The sequence below is a fragment of the Castanea sativa genome, chromosome 11 (assembly GCF_040712315.1).
Source record: "Castanea sativa cultivar Marrone di Chiusa Pesio chromosome 11, ASM4071231v1".
NCBI lineage: Eukaryota > Viridiplantae > Streptophyta > Magnoliopsida > Fagales > Fagaceae > Castanea > Castanea sativa.
The window spans coordinates 53,613,047-53,630,811 of record NC_134023.1 but is presented as its reverse complement, the minus strand read 5'-3'; the positions used below and the strand labels follow the sequence as shown (position 1 = coordinate 53,630,811).

At 33.8% G+C, this 17,765-nt stretch overlaps 1 protein-coding gene across 1 annotated transcript; it reads right to left on the bottom strand.

Moving 5' to 3' along the window:
• Nucleotides 1–14,475: 14,475 nt before the first annotated feature.
• LOC142616722 (F-box/kelch-repeat protein At3g23880-like) lies at nucleotides 14,476–16,692 on the bottom strand. Its single transcript, XM_075789515.1, has 2 exons — nucleotides 16,272–16,692; nucleotides 14,476–15,668 (listed from the first exon to the last, which is right to left on the bottom strand). Exons 1-2 carry the CDS (start codon nucleotides 16,690–16,692, stop codon nucleotides 14,692–14,694), a joined length of 1,398 nt encoding a protein of 465 aa, XP_075645630.1. The 3' UTR covers nucleotides 14,476–14,691.
• Between the last annotated feature and the right edge of the window lie 1,073 nt (nucleotides 16,693–17,765).

Below are 17,765 nucleotides of genomic sequence, written 5' to 3'. Positions count from 1 at the left end.
AATCTCTCTCTCAATAAAATAATATATACTACCTAATAAAAAAATAAAATTCAAGTTTATAATAGGTGAACAGTAACTTGTATATGTAGAAGTCCACTGCAGTATTGTAAAACTTTTTACAAGTACAATACCAAATAATAGGGTTGTTTTGTGTTTTGATGCTAAAATTTTCCTACTTATACCATTTACATTGCCTAATATGAATGCTCTAAAGTAACCACATCAGTCCGTTTATTTTACACATCCATTTTTACAAGATATCCACATCAGTTCATCTATCCTACCACCTCTTTTAATTAAATAATCAATTTTCTCAAATTTTTTATTATTTCTCTTTAACTACCCTATACATATGCGCGCGGTCTCTCTTTCTCCCTCTTTGCCCATTTTTTCTGATTTTGCTCTCTCTCTCTCTCTCTCTCTCTCTCTCTCTCGCTACCCATTTTCCAGATCAACTCTCCTGACAGCTGCGATCCACAGCTCCGAGCCACGAGCTCCGATCCATGATCCACGAGCTCCGATCCGATCGGTGTTTGTGTATCTCTGTTTTTTTTTTTTTAAGTAAGTGTATCTCTGTGTTGATTTTCTATGTGGATGTGTTTGTGTGTGGGTGTGTTTGTGTGCATCTGAGGAAAAATAAGAAGATGAGGAGTTGAGTTTTAACTGGGTTTGTTGAGCACGGAAAAGAGGGAGAAAAAAAGAGCTAACGAAAAATTATAAAATAATGGGATAAACGAGCTACAGTAACCATGCAAATATACACGGTTACTGTAGCTTGTGGATGGATTTGCACAATTTTAGACATTTTTACACCCACTGATGTGGGTGTTTTTTTGCTCAAAATGTGTAAAATTGGTAGTAATTTCTATTTTAGAAACTTTTACATAATCTGGTATGGATGTTCTAAGAAGGTAAAGAAGAACGAAGTTTCTGGGAACTTTCAAGAGCGATGTAGTGAACATAAATTCTTGAAGGGAAATGGGTCATTGTGTGAACCTGCTTTAGAATAGACTGTTTGAATTAGAAATGGCCCCTAATTTGATTTGATTGGGATTTTTGTTTTTGGTGTGCCCGTCTAGTTAAGGAGGAACATAAAATCTCACTAGTTTTAGCTTTTATAATTATATTCCTTACACATTCGTTTGGAAGTGAGATTCACTTGTATATGTTTGATAAAATGTCTCAACTAAAGATGATGACTCCTTTGTTTATAAAATATTTAATACAGTGCAAGGGGTTACTTTTTTTAAAAGATGTTATTTTGGGTTAGATTAAAGTTATGTTTTTGTTGTAGTTTCATGTGTAGAAACATAAAGCTTCTTTGTTTATTAGTTGATTACAAGTATTTGGTGGGTGTGCTTGAGTTTCAGTCATTAAATTGTTAGGGTAAGATTGCTTTTTTTAGCTATTCATTTTAAAGATTGTTTCTTTTATATGTATCTAAGTTTGTATTATATGCTGGCTTACTTGAAAGTTTCAAACTTTGATACTTGTAGTGGTTTTTTGTTGTTGTAATTGTTTAGTATACCACTGGTAGTGGAATTGGAATTGGAATAGTAATGCATTTACTTTAGTGAAAATAGAGAGATGAGGTGATGAGATACTTGATAACAGAGAGATGATGGATTATTGAAGTGGTGACAGTGGAGGAAATAGTGGAAGGGGCATATAGGAACCAATGGAGGGTTGTGATGGTGGTGCGATAGATATTGTCCATCTGCTCCTTAATTGCCACTATGCACAAAATCTATGGTCTCTGGTGTTTTCTTTGTCTAGGATACATTGGGTTATACTTAGAAGTGTCTTGGATACATTGTGTTCTTGGACCGTGATGTTTCTATTTTTTGAATAAGAATTATATGTATATATCTATATATATATATATATATATATATATATATATATATATATATATATATATATATATATAAAGATATTTAATTATGGAGTAAGTTGAGAATGAAATATTGTTTTTGTTTTCCATGTGATTTGGATTGGCATTCCCTTACTCTTTTCAATGAGAATGGTTTTACTAGTTTGAAGGTTTGAGCTGGGGAAGTGAATAGGAATGAATTTGTTCATTTTCATGTCTCCCATGTGGGGATGGATCCTTCTCTTAGTCCTTGCAAACAAAAAGTGGTTGTTTTATTTAGAAGTGGTGTAGGATCATTTTATAATGTATTATTTTGTGTGATTTCAAGTGATATACTCAATGCGACATCAATTCATTTGATCAAGTGTCATCTATTAATGAAAGTTGTTCATTGATCCTTTACAAGATTTGCTACGCATTTTGGCTTTTTGTTTGATCAATTTTCCTTATGCAGAATTATGGTGATCTTATGGAAATAAATGTGGGTAATGATTTTATGGCAATGAATGGAAATTGCTACCCAGTTGAGCTTTAGTAATGATATGTATAGAAGGTCTTGCATTGTAAATAAAGAAATATCAATGAAATAATTTAAGTTTCCTTGTTATTCTAAACACTTTTCCATCTTCTTACTCTCTATTTTGTAGAATTTGGTTCCTTCCAAGAACCATTTCTTTCATCAAGAACCAATTAGGTTCTTTACAGGATGCAGCTTGTATAATGAGATGTTGTAGTTGCGGCAAAGGGAGTAACAATTAAGAAAAAAACTATTTGATTTCTCTATTATAATTTTACAATCACTCATTTTCACTCTCTAAAACCTTTCAGTTCTTTATTCATAATGTCCAAGCATTAACTTCTCAATCACAAAAGGTCTTGGACAAGTGACCAAATCATCTATTGGAAACCAGCAATCTTAGACAATTATGCTCAGCAGAAAGCAAACTCAAAAACTTTCATTTCCTTTTTCCAATGTCATAAGATTGCACATCAACAAATTGAGAAAGCATTTAAGCTTGGTCAAATCATTGCTGTAACACCAAAATACAATAAATAATGATTCAACTAAAAAAAACATTGAATTGAGAATATGCAATTAGTTGGCAAAATTTTGCTCTGAACAACAATACAAATACACAACTAATATTCTAGTTAATACAATTATAGCAACTTGTTACAATTACAATGACTATCACCCTAACAAAGTCAAGTACACAATAGCCACTTAGTCAATTACTTTCAAGTAACGGTAGAGATAAGCTAATGCTTCTCAGCACATCAACTCAAGCATCACAAGCACAGAAGCTCACAGGACATAACTTAGCAGCAGGCAGCAACTCATCTCAGCAATCATCCCAACCGCACATATGTACCAGCATGCTTTCCATAATGATCCTAACAAACAAACAACTTGAAATTTAAATATTATAATTGAAAAATGCTAACGAATGCCCTTAGGACATTGGTTAATAATCCATTTAAAAAAAGTTTTTATGAGAAAAGGAAAATATATATATATATTTTTTGACTTTTTTTTTTCATTTCCCATAAAAATAGTGTCAAAACTTTCCTAAAATAGATTGTTAATGAATGCCCTAAGAGCACTCGTTAGCATTTCTCATAATTAATTTCCATAATAACTCAACCAACCATGAACACATGCACACTCAACTAGATCTCATACCCATTCTTTGAGTGTAATCATTTCATAATAACAACCAAGCTAACACTGAAAAGAAAAGACTGGAAATTTTTTGTTGTTGAGCACTTATACCTTAGAGGAAGGTCTTAGAAAGACACTACCTCATAGAATCAATTCCTTTGGCAAACTCGACAAAACAAAAACATCACATTCTTGCACCAATGACATTCAAATTTTATAGAGATCAAATTTAGAAATAAAGAGCTAGAACACAAACTACCACAAACAAGATAATTATTACTAAGGACCAGGATTTGAAAATTCTAACAATGATCAAGAAAATTAATATGTACTAGAGCTGCTTTTGTTCCTAAAGGACTTAATATATCAAATTGTATTTAAGTTCATGATCAAGAAAATTAAATAGATCACAGCATGACTAAATCAAGGTTTCAGGCAAAGAAAATATACTATTAGTAGTAAGAAGCAAGTGGCCCCACAATTAGCATTCCCTTTACCATCAAAAAATTGAATATGATTTTGCCAATATTGAACAAAAGAAGTCCTTTGTGAGGTTAAAATTAAACAAAAGAAAATGAAAAATCCAAAGGCCATCTCCAAGATTATTTTCAAATTGTCCAAATGGTAGAACTTTTAATTTATTATACTTTTTAGATCACAAGGGTTTTCTTCAGAACTCAGTTGCACTCCAATTTTAATTTCATAGTATTCACCCAAAATTACATTCTCATGATTTTGACTTTAATCATTGTCACCAACTAAATCAAGAGCATTTTCTTAAAAATTCATTACTAGTCTCGCCTAATATGAAAAATAGAATATTGTGAATGAACAACTTGAACACACAGAACTCATAATTTTATAAAAATAGAACCAAAGACTTAAGCTAAGAAAAGACAACGGAAGAGATAGACTAAATACCTTAGAGCAAACTCTTAGAAAGAGACTATTTATTGGAATGAATTCCTTCAGCAAACCCAACAAAACAGAAGCATCATGTCCCTGTACCAATACCAAATTCAAAGAGATACAGATTAGTTTCAATACCCTGATGAGTATTTTTCAGCTCTTTGTTTCACAAAAGCTGGGATATACATCAGAAATAAATATCTTGTTCAGGTTATCACATATTCAACATGTTTCAAGTTCTAGTATTCCTATCTTTCTCCTTTCCACGCTCAAATGTTCCTTTACCTTTTAATTTTTTTTTTTAATCTTTGTAATAAGTGAAAAACTCGTAATTAATTGCAAAGAAATAAGAAGAAAATGAAAAAAGAAGATGTGAAATAAGCACTAAAAAGAAACAGATAGAAGTGAGAGAGAGTCTAGCAGTGGCAAGGGTTTGAAAAAATTTCAAGGTTTGATTTTGGGAAAAATTTTGAAAGAGGAAGAAGGACTGTAGGAGCTAAAAGAGTAATAAGTGGCGGGCTTTGAAAACATTTTAGGGGCAAGACTGTCTTTTCATTTTTTGTTGGTGGAGTAAACTAAGTTGGATTTGTTGGACAGCTGTCAATCATTTATTGGAGAAGAAACACCAAACTAGATGTTGACTTGGTATTACTGAAACAGGATATACTTTCTCGTTGTTTTGGGGCTAAAAATTAATAGTATGTGTCAGCTTTACTTCTGTTGCACGTTAGACTGCAGACCGACAATCTCCATCCTAACGTGTTTAGTGTATTACTGGATTTATAGCTAAACTCGACCAATGAGGGGAGAGACATGAGATCGTCAAATGAGTTGGACAAATAACAATTTCTTGTACGGTAGAAGCTACTATCTGCTAATTACAGTAGTCTCCATCCTAACGTGCACTAGACGCGTTAGACTATAGACTGACAATCTCCATTCTAACGTGTTTAGTGCATTACTAACTTATAGCTAAACGCAAACCAATGAGGGGAGAGACATGAGAGCGTCAAATGAGTTGGACAAATAACAATTTCTTGTACGGTAGAAGCTACAATCTGCTAATTACAGTAGTCTCCATCCTAACGTGCACTAGACGCGTTAGACTGTAGACCGACAATCTCCATTCTAACGTGTTTAGTGCATTACTAACTTATAGCTAAACGCAAACCAATGAGGGGAGAGACATGAGAGCGTCAAATGAGTTGGACAAATAACAATTTCTTGTACGGTAGAAGCTACTATCTGCTAATTACAGTAGTCTCCATCCTAACGTGCACTAGACGCGTTAGACTGTAGACCGACAATCTCCATTCTAACGTGTTTAGTGCATTACTAACTTATAGCTAAACGCAAACCAATGAGGGGAGAGACATGAGAGCATCAAATGAGTTGGACAACTAATAATTTCTTCTGCTGCTACTTATCCCGTACACTGTGCAGGAAAGTGTTGCTTTGACAATTTATCAATTGTTGAAGTCAAAATATTCACTCTCTCAAGAACTCAAAAGGGAAGAAGGGGAAAAAATTTAGAAAGTGTTGCTTTGACAATTTATCAATTGTTGAAGTCAAAATATTCACTCTCTCATGGACTCAAAAGGTAAGAAGGAGAAAAAATTTAGAATAATACTAAATACAAATTATTTTACAAAATTTTTTATAAACTATTAATGTGGTGAGTAAAAGCATCCACAGCAGTAGAGCTAAAAATTTAGTTATTTGGCACTATAAAAAGTTACTTTATTTATTTTTCCTACTCACTTTACAAAATATGCTGCAATAGTGGATCTATTTTAGCTTTCAACACAATAAAATAATATAAACATCACAATAAAATAATATATCTACTACAATAAAATAATATATCCACTATAATAAACAACAATCACAACCACTCGCAACCGCTACCGCCGCCGCCGACTCTTCCACCGCCAATGCCACCGTCACCCCCACCACCGCCAATGCCACCGTCACCCCCACCACCGCCACCGACTCTTCTACCACCGCCGCTGCCACTACCACATGATACCAAATATAATCTAGTGCTAACAAGTGATTTTTTTAATCCCAAATTATAGTTATACATTTTTTTTAACTAAAACTATTTCTCAATCATCATGATAGCAAATAATCATCTAGTGTAACAATAATATTTTGTTTTAACCCCAAATTATATATATACAAATTTATCATTTGACTAAAAAATATTCCTCAATCGTCATGATAGCCTATTGTCGTCTCAATTGTCTGGAAGCAATCTTGGAACAATGTGAACTATGAATTCTACTAAAACATAATCTGTTGTTGCACAAATGACATGGGTAGAGGTGGAATCATGTGCCAAGGAAGCCGCTTTCAACTTTCATAGAATGCTTCAACAAAAAAATAGAATACACTCACTCCAAGTAATCCAATAATTGAAATTATACAAATTCCCATATGCGATTAAGCAAACTATTTTTTTTAATTATTAATAATAATTACACAAGAAACAAAACCCATAATCTTGAAAAAACAACAAAACTCAGATAAAATCTTCAACTTCAATGGAAATTAAAGTTACTCCTTTCATAATACCAATCCATTGAAAAATAACAACCCAACCCAAATAAAATATATCCCATAATAATTCATGGAAAACCAGCAAAAATTAACAAATAAATGAACAAACTTTGCTCAAAGAATCACAAACCTTAGAGACAACTGACCTGAAGTGGATTGACAGAAGAGAAGTGATCGGCGGCGTGGGTCTGAGGCTGAATGACAGCTTAGGAGTTCGACTAAGTGGGTCGGCTGGGGGGTCGATGATGTTGAGCTTCGGTGGGCGGTGACGTTAAGGATTGAGTCGGGCCGGCGGCGGTGAAATAGACCGGTGAGAGTTTGAGAGAGTGGCCCTGTTTGGTTCATTTTATTTTATCACTCTTCACTCAATTTTCGTCACTCATTATTCATAACTCATCACTCATCACTCATCACTCAAAAATACCCCCAAAACAAACCCAATTCTGTTTGGCAACTAAACCCGGTCATCTTTTCTTTCTTAAAAACACAAAAAACTCACCTTTTGTAGGACCCACTTACTATCCATCTTGCAGAGGCACAAAATGGCTACCCGAGTTCCTTTTCTCTTTTTAGTTTCCATTTGCCTTTTTTGGTTTCCCTTTATTTCCAGCCTTTGCCTTCACCTCTCAAACCCCAAAGCCAAAAGACCACCCAAGCATCAACTCCTCCATCCTTGCCCACCTGTGCCGCCGCCATGTCACCTTACCACGACATCATCCTCCTTCCTCATCCTTGAACCTGAGCTGCTACACCTCCGTCGTCCAGTGTTGACCCTGAATCCGAACCTAGAAATAGAGAAAGAGAGTTGGTCCTTTGCTCGGCCACTATTCCTCATCCAGATTGGTGGTCGCTTGACTTTCCCAATGAACTTCGACAGCTTCCTCGAGCATTACGAGTGAACAGTGTATGGATTCATCCCTTGTTCTTTCTGAAATTTTAGGCAAAAATTATTTATTCTTGCTGGGTATGCCATGGGAATCCAAATCTGTTTATCTCTTTCCATTTTTAAAGCTTGTATGCCTTGGGAATAGAAGATGTAAAGCTGGGTGACTTTGTTGTTGGCCTGTGATGGTTACGAAGATATGTTCCTTCGGTTCTTAATTTGCAACTCCTACTGTTTATTTTTTTTTTCTCTTTTTATTTTAACATAATAAGACATTATTGTTTGTTAAGAGCTTTGTAAGTTGTTCTTGCTCTTGTGATGTTGTTGTTATGATGTTGCTGTGATGTTGGGTTCACAAGGCCTTGTGATTTTGTGATGTTGTTGTGGGTTTGGGAGAATTGAGAGGAGCTAAAAGTGATGAAGAAAGAAGACTGAGGTGGTTGGGAGAGTAGTCGCAATAGATCCATTGGGTTCACAAAGCTTGCACTGATGGGACGAAACACTGGCGGTGGGACCCATATTTTTAGATAAACTACAAAATTGCCACTAATAACTTATAATTCATAACTTGAAAACACCTCCGGGGAGTTTCCAAATTTGTTAACTCACAAGCCATTTAACTAAGATTTCTTAACTGAGTTAGGGGCTGTTTGGTTTTTTTTTTTTTTGTCATCACTCATTACTCTTCACTCAATTTTCGTCACTCATCACTCATCACTTAAAATACCTCAATTTTCCCAAACCCACCCAAACGGCACTCATCACTCAGTTATGCCATTACTGTTTGTTTCAAAAAAAAAAAAAAATTCCAGAAGTCAAACATTGCGGCTAAACAGTGAGAGAGGTGTGAGTTTATTTACCAAATTGCCATTGAAAATAGAGTTTTGGAAACTGAAAACACCCAAAATGTGTTTTCAGTTTTCATAACTCATTACTCAAAAATCAGATAATTGAATGATGGAAACAAAAATAGGAAACAAATCCAAACAAACATTTTTTTCATGGGTCCCACTTATTTTGAGTTATGAGTGATGGAAACAGAGTTATGGGTGATAGAAAACACAAATCCAAACACCCTCTTATCATCCGGGTTAAGCAGCCAAACAGACTTCAGTGATGTGGGGCCCACGATTTTTGGGTTATGAGTTAACAAAACTCAGTTTTGTTAACTGAGTTTGGCTAAATCCAAACAAGGCCTGAGCTTGAGAGAGTTTTGAGAGAAGGTGAGACAGAGAGACAAGAGAACTTCAGAGAGTGAGTTGAGAGTGACACTGCACAATGAGAATAAAAGAATATAAAAAAAAGAAACAAACATATATTATTTTAATCTGGCTAGAGAATAAAAAATTATACTTTTTTTTAACTCTTAGCTACAGTACATATCTATATATAGCTACAATATAGCTGTGCATTGTAGCAATGAAGGTAAAAGTTTTACCTTTAACTCCACTACTGCAGCCCTCTTTTTTGTGTTTTGGTACAGCTAAAATATCTATATAGCTACACTGCTGCAAATGCTCTAATTATTGATAAAAGAAAAAGTGATATTAATGAGAAGTCTAGATGAAAACTAATAAGAGGTTAGCCATATCAACATTTTGTAAAAATGTTGTAAAATAGTTTGTGTCTATAGTATTACTCAAAAATTTATTCCTAAATAACATTTTACTTACAAAATTTATTGAAATATTACAAATATAATACAAGCAATTATTATCCATTCCATCTATGAACATACATTTGATAAGAAGAGAGGGGACGAGGGATGATACTCCTCTGCTTCACCTTGTAATCTGGGCAATACTCTATTTCTTAATATGTCTGGCCACACATATTGGTGTATAAAGTAATGAGTTAGAGTTCAGCCTCTTCATAAATAAAGAAAAGGGAATAGATGATGAAGAGAAAAAGAGAGATTCTTGTTTTAAACCCTACCTTATCAATGAGATGGTTTTGGAAAATTTAAACTAAAAAGTAAATAGTACAATTACTTTGATTAATATCTCGACGTGAATTAGCCACAAACACAGAAGAATTTTTTTTCTTTCTTGATCATTTCCAAAAAACAATGATCAAATAAAAGAATCATTAGAGAATATATATATATATATATATAATTAAATTAAACACCAACATAAGCAAAAGAATAAAAGTTAAAATGCAAAACCTATCCTTCAAGTTTTACCAAAATTCATTTCAATTTTCTAATTTTGCTTTCGTTCATTTTAGTCCTCTAAATTTTAAGTTTACTTAAATAAGGCTTCTATATCAACTTTTGTTAATGTTGCGGTAATTGGATAAATTGTTAATTTTTTTTCCTTCAATTTTTATTAAATTAAAAAAAACCTAATTAATAATTGAAAAACATTTTCCAATTTTTTTTTAATTTTAATTTAATTGAATATAAACTTAAATCTTGGAGGTCTGAAATGAACGAAAGCAAAATTAGAGATAGTATTGCTAATATATTCATGAAGAACCTATCACTAATACGTAGTTAAGTTATCACAAACCAAAAAAATTAGAACATTCCATAATTGATAATAGTTATAGGCTTATAGCAATAAGGCATTATTACATAAATTTACAAACAGATTACTCAATAGGAATTCTTAAGCCATGCCATTCAGCTAACACTTCCATTTAAGTTCTCATCTCCAAACACTAATCGAAATTCATTGGTTGCTTCAGCTTCTCGCCCAACCCAATTGAACAGAATTCTCTTCTTATCACATATTAAAGCATACAGTAAACATGAATCTAAATACAACCTCCAAAGGCAATAGTACATGTTAAACTTTTTTATTCATTTACCAACACCACCAGGGATAGTCAATGAAACTACTGTCCAATGGAGCTTCACTAGTCATCCATAAACTTTTACATATTGCTTACTTCCTCCAAACTCGATAAATTTCTATTTGGCCTTTTTTATGCCAAGATTTTGTTGAAGTCTTTGAAATAAAAGGAAAATGAGATTTATTGAAGTTCCAATTTATCAAAAGAAAAATACAATATAATGCAAAATAAAAGAATGACTTTGTAAATTTCCCTAGAACAAATAGACAACAAAGCAAGTAATAGCTGAGATGTTATTGCAAAAAAAAAAACCTACTCAAACCCTAAACTAGCTCTCACTTTACATAAATTAATAACCAAACCTCCCCTGAATTTGTATCACAGTTCCAATGCATAAAAAATCAACAATTTACTGATCCATCAACAAATTATAGAGATTGAAGAGGAATATAGAATTGAAATTTAACAAAGACATCATCCATATGAGATGCAATTTCAATTTCTCCAAATCATGCATAACTTTTTGAAAAATTATTTTTTATACAAAAAAAAAGGAGCTCAGGCACAATAACTCTAATACACATTTCCACCCATGAATGAAACTAGACTCTCCCTATATACCATAGCTTGTATTCGGGTGAATTAGTTTGGATTCCCTGTGAATTGAAGATTCTTAATTTCTTGAAAACCAATGTTACACAAGACCATTGCAGCATTGCCTCATTGTCATCTACCAGAAGAAACTAAAGCTGTCCATTTTCAAGTATAGTACTTCATCTTGTTTTAATTTCTTGGTTTCAACCTAATCATCTGATGTGTCAGCAACGACCTTTGGTCAGTTAAATGCAAAACCAACTTTAAGTTGGCAAAGACGAAGAAAAAAACAATAACATGTGTATATGGAGTTACTTCAGCCTGAGTTATTACAACTGACCTTCTAAGAATTCAAATGCAATTAGATGAGTATATGGCAAAAGATAAGATTAGGATATGCGTATATGGAGTTACTTCAGCTTGAGTTTTTACAGCTGACCTTCTAAGAATTCAAATGCAATAAGATGAGTATATGCAAAAAGATAAGATTAGGATCTAACAAAATTAAATTTCATATTCATGAATAACATTAGCAAAAAACAGAGCAAATATCATATATGGGAAGTCTAAAAAAACAAGAATCAGGCAAATCAAATATACTACTAGTGTAAGAAAAAAGGCCAGAGAAATGGGTGGGTTTGGGTTGAATTTGACACCCCTGGTTAGAAGTGATAACTGATAAGAGTTTAATACACATTCATTTAAATCAAACCTTTATCCATTTAATTATGTAAATGCCACATTCCAGATGTAACAAACACATCAAAATGTGGGTGGAATGGCCTTTTAATGACGTCTTCCAGTTGAAGTATGTAATCATGAAGAAATCGACTATAAGGGAGTCTTTTCTGGTGGAGGTGGGGTTGCTTGAAATTCTTACCTCTTTTGTTGTCTCTACTGAAAACTATGTTGGCTTGCAAGTCTTGGAATACATACACCCAAAAAAAAAATCCATGCCGGATGGATCGTGCAATCGAAGGAGGTAAGCTCATCTCATTCCAACCGATTTGTTATTACTTTCAGATTAGAGAAACATTTTTGGTCACATCCTATGTTACTAAAAAATTTCTTCATCACTTTTATTATTTCTGAAATCTTTTACAATTACCACAGTGGCTAGGATCTTTTCCATATTCCATATGCACCTAAAAAAATTTTATTTACATAATTTTTTGCTTTGGAAATTGGTCCTCTTCAGAATTTTGCTTCTTTCTTTTCTTCCTCACTCCAGAGAGCTCTAAAGGCTAATTACATCACTAATCTTGTTATCCTTGCCATCCTCACCAGTAAGAGTTGTCCAACTCCGTCCTCTTAGTATCAAGAATTCTAATTGTCCTATGTTAAGACAGTGGTGCAGAGGCCAACGGTGAGAAAACTGCCCCAAGATGGCTTAGGTGTTTGTTCCATGAAACATCAAGGCCATTCTTGAGGCTCTGTCACATCACTACCAGTAATTACAAGTACGTGTTTTCAAACCAGAGGGTCCCTGCTTGGCAGATGTTTGTTCATTTAATTGAGTTGTGTTTCTTGGTATAAAAATTGGACCTCCAATCATGAATATTTTATAAATCTTAACTATTCTGCAGGTTTTCCAACAAAATCTGTGAAACATGATGAGGCTGCCAACAATAATGTGCCTAACCACTGCTTAACATCTTCCTATTGATGAATACAATAATTATAAGCTTGGTTTTTAAGATCCAAGGTGGTTGCTATCAACCAAATTTGACCTTCTTTAAATTCTGAAGAGCTAAATTTATATCCAACAAGCAACAATAATATATATCCTACTATGTGTTGACTGTTCTGTTTCCTTCATATCAAGTTTGGACCTCCATGTAGCAATGGAGAGAATGATGCCCCATAGCTCCAATTATCAGATTTTAGATTTGGCTGAAAACATATCACTTGCGCAATTTATAAGATTAATTGTTATTATTACAAATCTAGAACTTAGGAAATTTATTGAATGAGGAATTGAAGCAGATTGCTTTTGTGCAATGCGAAATGAAGCAATCAAACAAGTTTAGGTCTTATAATGGTGGTTTAAAAAGTCCCACACAAACACATCTCATATTTCCGCTTTTGGAGTTCTTAACTGGTGTCGAAAAGGTTTTTTTTAGACTAAGTTTCAAAATGGGGGTTTAAAAAGTAATACTATAAGTTCCTAATAGTCACAATTCAAAACAACAGTAATAGAATTTGTAAGTGAGTTAAGCCAGGAATTTATTTCAGCTATAGCTTCCTAACCTAAATTGTAGAGTAGTACTTGTACAATCTATGATATAAAAATATCATTATTTTTATACAGCGATCCTAATTAATTCTGGCTCATGCCAAAGGCATGTATAGGAAAAATGGGGATAAGCATGGTAGACAACAAATATCAAGTGCGATCAGATGAGAGTATGGAAAACGATAAGATTAGGATCTAACAGAAAATCACCAGGGAATTTCATATTGATTAATAACATTGGCGAAACGGAGACCATATATCATATGGGAAATCTAAAAAAATAAGCATCATGAAAATCAAATATACTATTAGTATAAGAAAAAGGCCACAGAAGCATTTTACGAACCTTTCAATAAAGCTTTAGGAATGGTTGTTGAACTTGGAGAGGTCAGACTCAAAGCAATGGGCAATTGACATATATGGACTCTCGGCTTAGGTTAGGAGTAACTGAAATAACTATAAGTACATCCTACAGATAACATAATAATTCAATGTCAAAGCTATGGTGACGACTTCTGAAGATGTGGTCACACTAAGAGTAGGATTGCCAGTATAAAATATAAATTCCAAAATACGACGTTGTCTAAAAGGTTATTTGTGTTTGGAATAGGATTCCTAGGAGAAAGAAAAGAATGGAAAGGAAGGAAAGCGGTAGGTTATTTCTTATTTGGAGTTTTGGGCGTGCAATGGACAATGATAATAAGGAGATCATGTAAAGAGGATTAATAGAACAACAAAACATGGAAACAAGTTTGAACAGAACACAAACCTGTGGCTTGCCTAAAAGAAGCACATCATGATGTATAACAGAACATGAAAAACTATCCATCTAAATTTGTAAGTAAAAAGATCAACAACGTGAACAATTTCAAAAAAACTAGCAATAGAGTCATCTACCTCCAATAAATATGGTTTCCATCAAAATATATAAAACTTAATTTGTCACATTACCCAGTGATACAGATCCTCAAGTAACCAAGTATTTGTAAATTTTACTAGAACAAATAGACAACAAAGCTAGCAATAGCTGAGATGATATTTAGCTCTCACTCTAAATAAATTAACAAACACATCATCCATATGAGATGCAATATCATCTTCTCTAGCCACACATAAGTTATTGAAACAATATTTTTTTGATATAAATAACTAGGAGCTCAGGCAAAATAACTCTAAAACACATTTCCACCTGTGAATGAAACAAGACTCTCCACGTAATCGATAACTTCCATTGGCAGGGATGTGTTTGGATAGCCTGTGCATTGAAGAATCCTAATTTCTTGAGAACCAATGTTATACAAAACCATTGCCCAATTATTATCAAACAGAAGGAATTCTACATTCCTGAAAAATCGTACTGGACATGTAATTGGTACAGGGGGATTTACAACAAGCTGTTTGGTCCAAGAATCCTCGACCCCATATTCACGCATCACCCATATATCAATGCATTCAGTGATACCATAAAAAAAACAAGCAAGGCAATCATTGAATACAGCAAGCCTTTTTCTTTTTCTTGTAGAAAACTCTGGAAACCTTATTATTTGAAAAACCTCATGGCTCATGTCAAAGGATATAATTATGTAACTATTATATCTCTCCCCGGGTTCTTCGTTGAGGAAACCAAGCCAATGATGAACTCCATTAAAGTATATTTCACCATGACGAGAATCCACCCTAACGTTTGAACGATGAAAAGGGGTGCTAAATATTTGGGTCCAGGAATCAGCCCTTAGGGAGTAAACATAAAAAGAATTGTAGTAGCTTGTGATTGCAGATTTCATAGTATATCTGTCAACTCTAACCACCTTGTAGTCATTAGAAATTTGGTCATAACCAAATGCAAAAAAGGAAAACGATTCTTTTGCTCGAACAGAATCAGGAGATAGGGTCAAGGGATAGTCAACGGTTTTGCCTTCTCTGATCGCCGGATTCCATAAAACAAAGCCATCAAAGGAGGGGTAGCAATTGAATAGACCGCCAATGCAAATAATGCCGTTGATGCAAGCAAACATGTTGGGGAGTAGTAGTCCATCTGTGAACAAGCCACTCATCATGTTCTCCCCCTGAAAGTAGTCCACAAAAGGTAGTCTTCCTTCTTTTTCAGAAACATAATCATCTTCTTCAGAAACAGAACCAACATCATGATCAGGGACGGAGGCATTCATTGACCAAGGGGGGCAGTGGCCCCCCCTAATTAAAAAAAAAAATTATATATATATATATATGCATTAATTTTAGCAATTTTGTTCTATAAAATTACATTTTACCCTATTAACAATATTATTGAATCTTTTTAGAGTAACGTTAAAGATACAAACTTATTTACAATATTTTTATAAACTGTTGACAAATTCTTATTTGGTTAAACTATATTACTTGCATAACTTTTTTACTTATCAATAATTACTCACTATATCATCAATATACTTCTAGCACTTTTCTCATTTTAAAGGCCATTAAAATTTTATAGATCTAAAATCTAAAACAACATATACTAGCCCAAAAACATTTGTGCAACAACAAAAATCACCAATAGCAAAGCTAAAAAAAATTAAGTCTAATTAACCAATTTTACTCAAATAAATAATTGCCCTTTAAAAAGTTTTAAATAGAATAATTTTGTTTTTACCTAGCAAATGCACACATTAAAAATTTAAAAAAAAAAACCTCCACAACTAAGAAGCTGCCAAACTAGAGGTCAAAGTCGCCCCCCTTAACTTAAAATCTTGGCTCCGTCCCTGATCATGATGATATTGCAGGAGGTGATCATGATAAACACTTCGGTGCTCATTGGCCTCGTCGTGATGATGAGATTGCAGGAGGTATTTTGAAAGAAGACTTCTTCGGCTAAGGATCTGGACAAGAAGAGTTGGATTTGGATGGTTTTTAGTTTTAGACTGACTGTAACGAAGGTGGTTGGCAATGAAAGTTGGGGTTTGGAAAAGAGCTGACCATGACTTTTTAACGCACTTGAAACGAACTAATGATTTTACTGGAAGCCATGCCAAGATCTCTTCCACCAACTCTTCTGGTAAACTTTTTAACCTGCACCTTCTCGAATCAGAATCATCGGAGCTTAAACTTAAGCTGCACCTTCTCGACCTCCGCCCCCACCTCCACTTCGAATCATCGGACCTTAAACTTAAGCTGCATCTTCTCGACCTCGACATTTTCGATTGACTACTACAATGAAATCCTAATATATACTCCTTTACTCCCTAGTCGGCTAGTCCGTTGGGTCGGCCCTTGACATATTTTTATTTGCACGTGCTTAGAGTGGACCGGGTCTGGGTAATGGATACAGCCGAGTCCAACTATTGTGTAAGTAAGAGGGGCCCAATTATGTATTCATTGCTTAATTTGCCACCATTATAATTTAGGATTACAACATTTTTCAATCACAAAATAAATTTTAGAATGCTTTTTCTAAAATAATAATAAAGTATTAGAAACGTAAGTTTTTCTTATAGGATAAAAAACAATAGCAACGTGAGTTGTTTAACTTATTTTTCTCTTTTAAAAACAAAACAATAAACGTATAGTTGCTTTAAAGAAGTGGGTTAGTGAGAGAGTGTTTTTATTTTGTAAGCAATGTTTTAGTGCAAATTAGACATGTATTTTTACCAGACTATTCTTTAATTTTGTCTTTACTTGAACGCGGGGATATAGGAGTATTTTGAAATAAAAAAAAGTTCAGTCCAAATAGGGAAAATCCCTTAAATAGTAGTATAGATAACACACACACATGTTGGGTTCAAGATACATAGTCTTTTTTTTTTTTTTTTCTTTTGTTTAAAGAGATAATTACAATATATTGTTAGCCTCCATAATTCGAACATTTTCTTCTTAAAAGATATTGAAATGTTAATCAGAAAATTTTGGTGAGGTCTGAGAGGTGACAGAAGGAAGATTCATAGGAAAATTTAGGAGTCCATGTGTTTGCCAAAATCAGCTGGAGATTTGGGTTTTAGAGATCTTGCTAAATTTAATGAAGCTATGAGTGTGGCATCTGGTTCAAGATACCTGTTCTATCTTCTATTGGGTCTTAAAGGCAAAATACTTCTCAAACTACTCTATTTTTTAAGCTAAATCCTCCTCGGGTTCTTTTGCTTGGAAAGGTATCCTATTAATTGCTGAAGGGTGGTGATGGAAGAGTGTTATCTCCTCCTACTTTCTCTCTTCAGATGCAATAGTGGATGCCCTTTTTGATCCACATTCGTGTTGGTGGAATACCCATCTCATT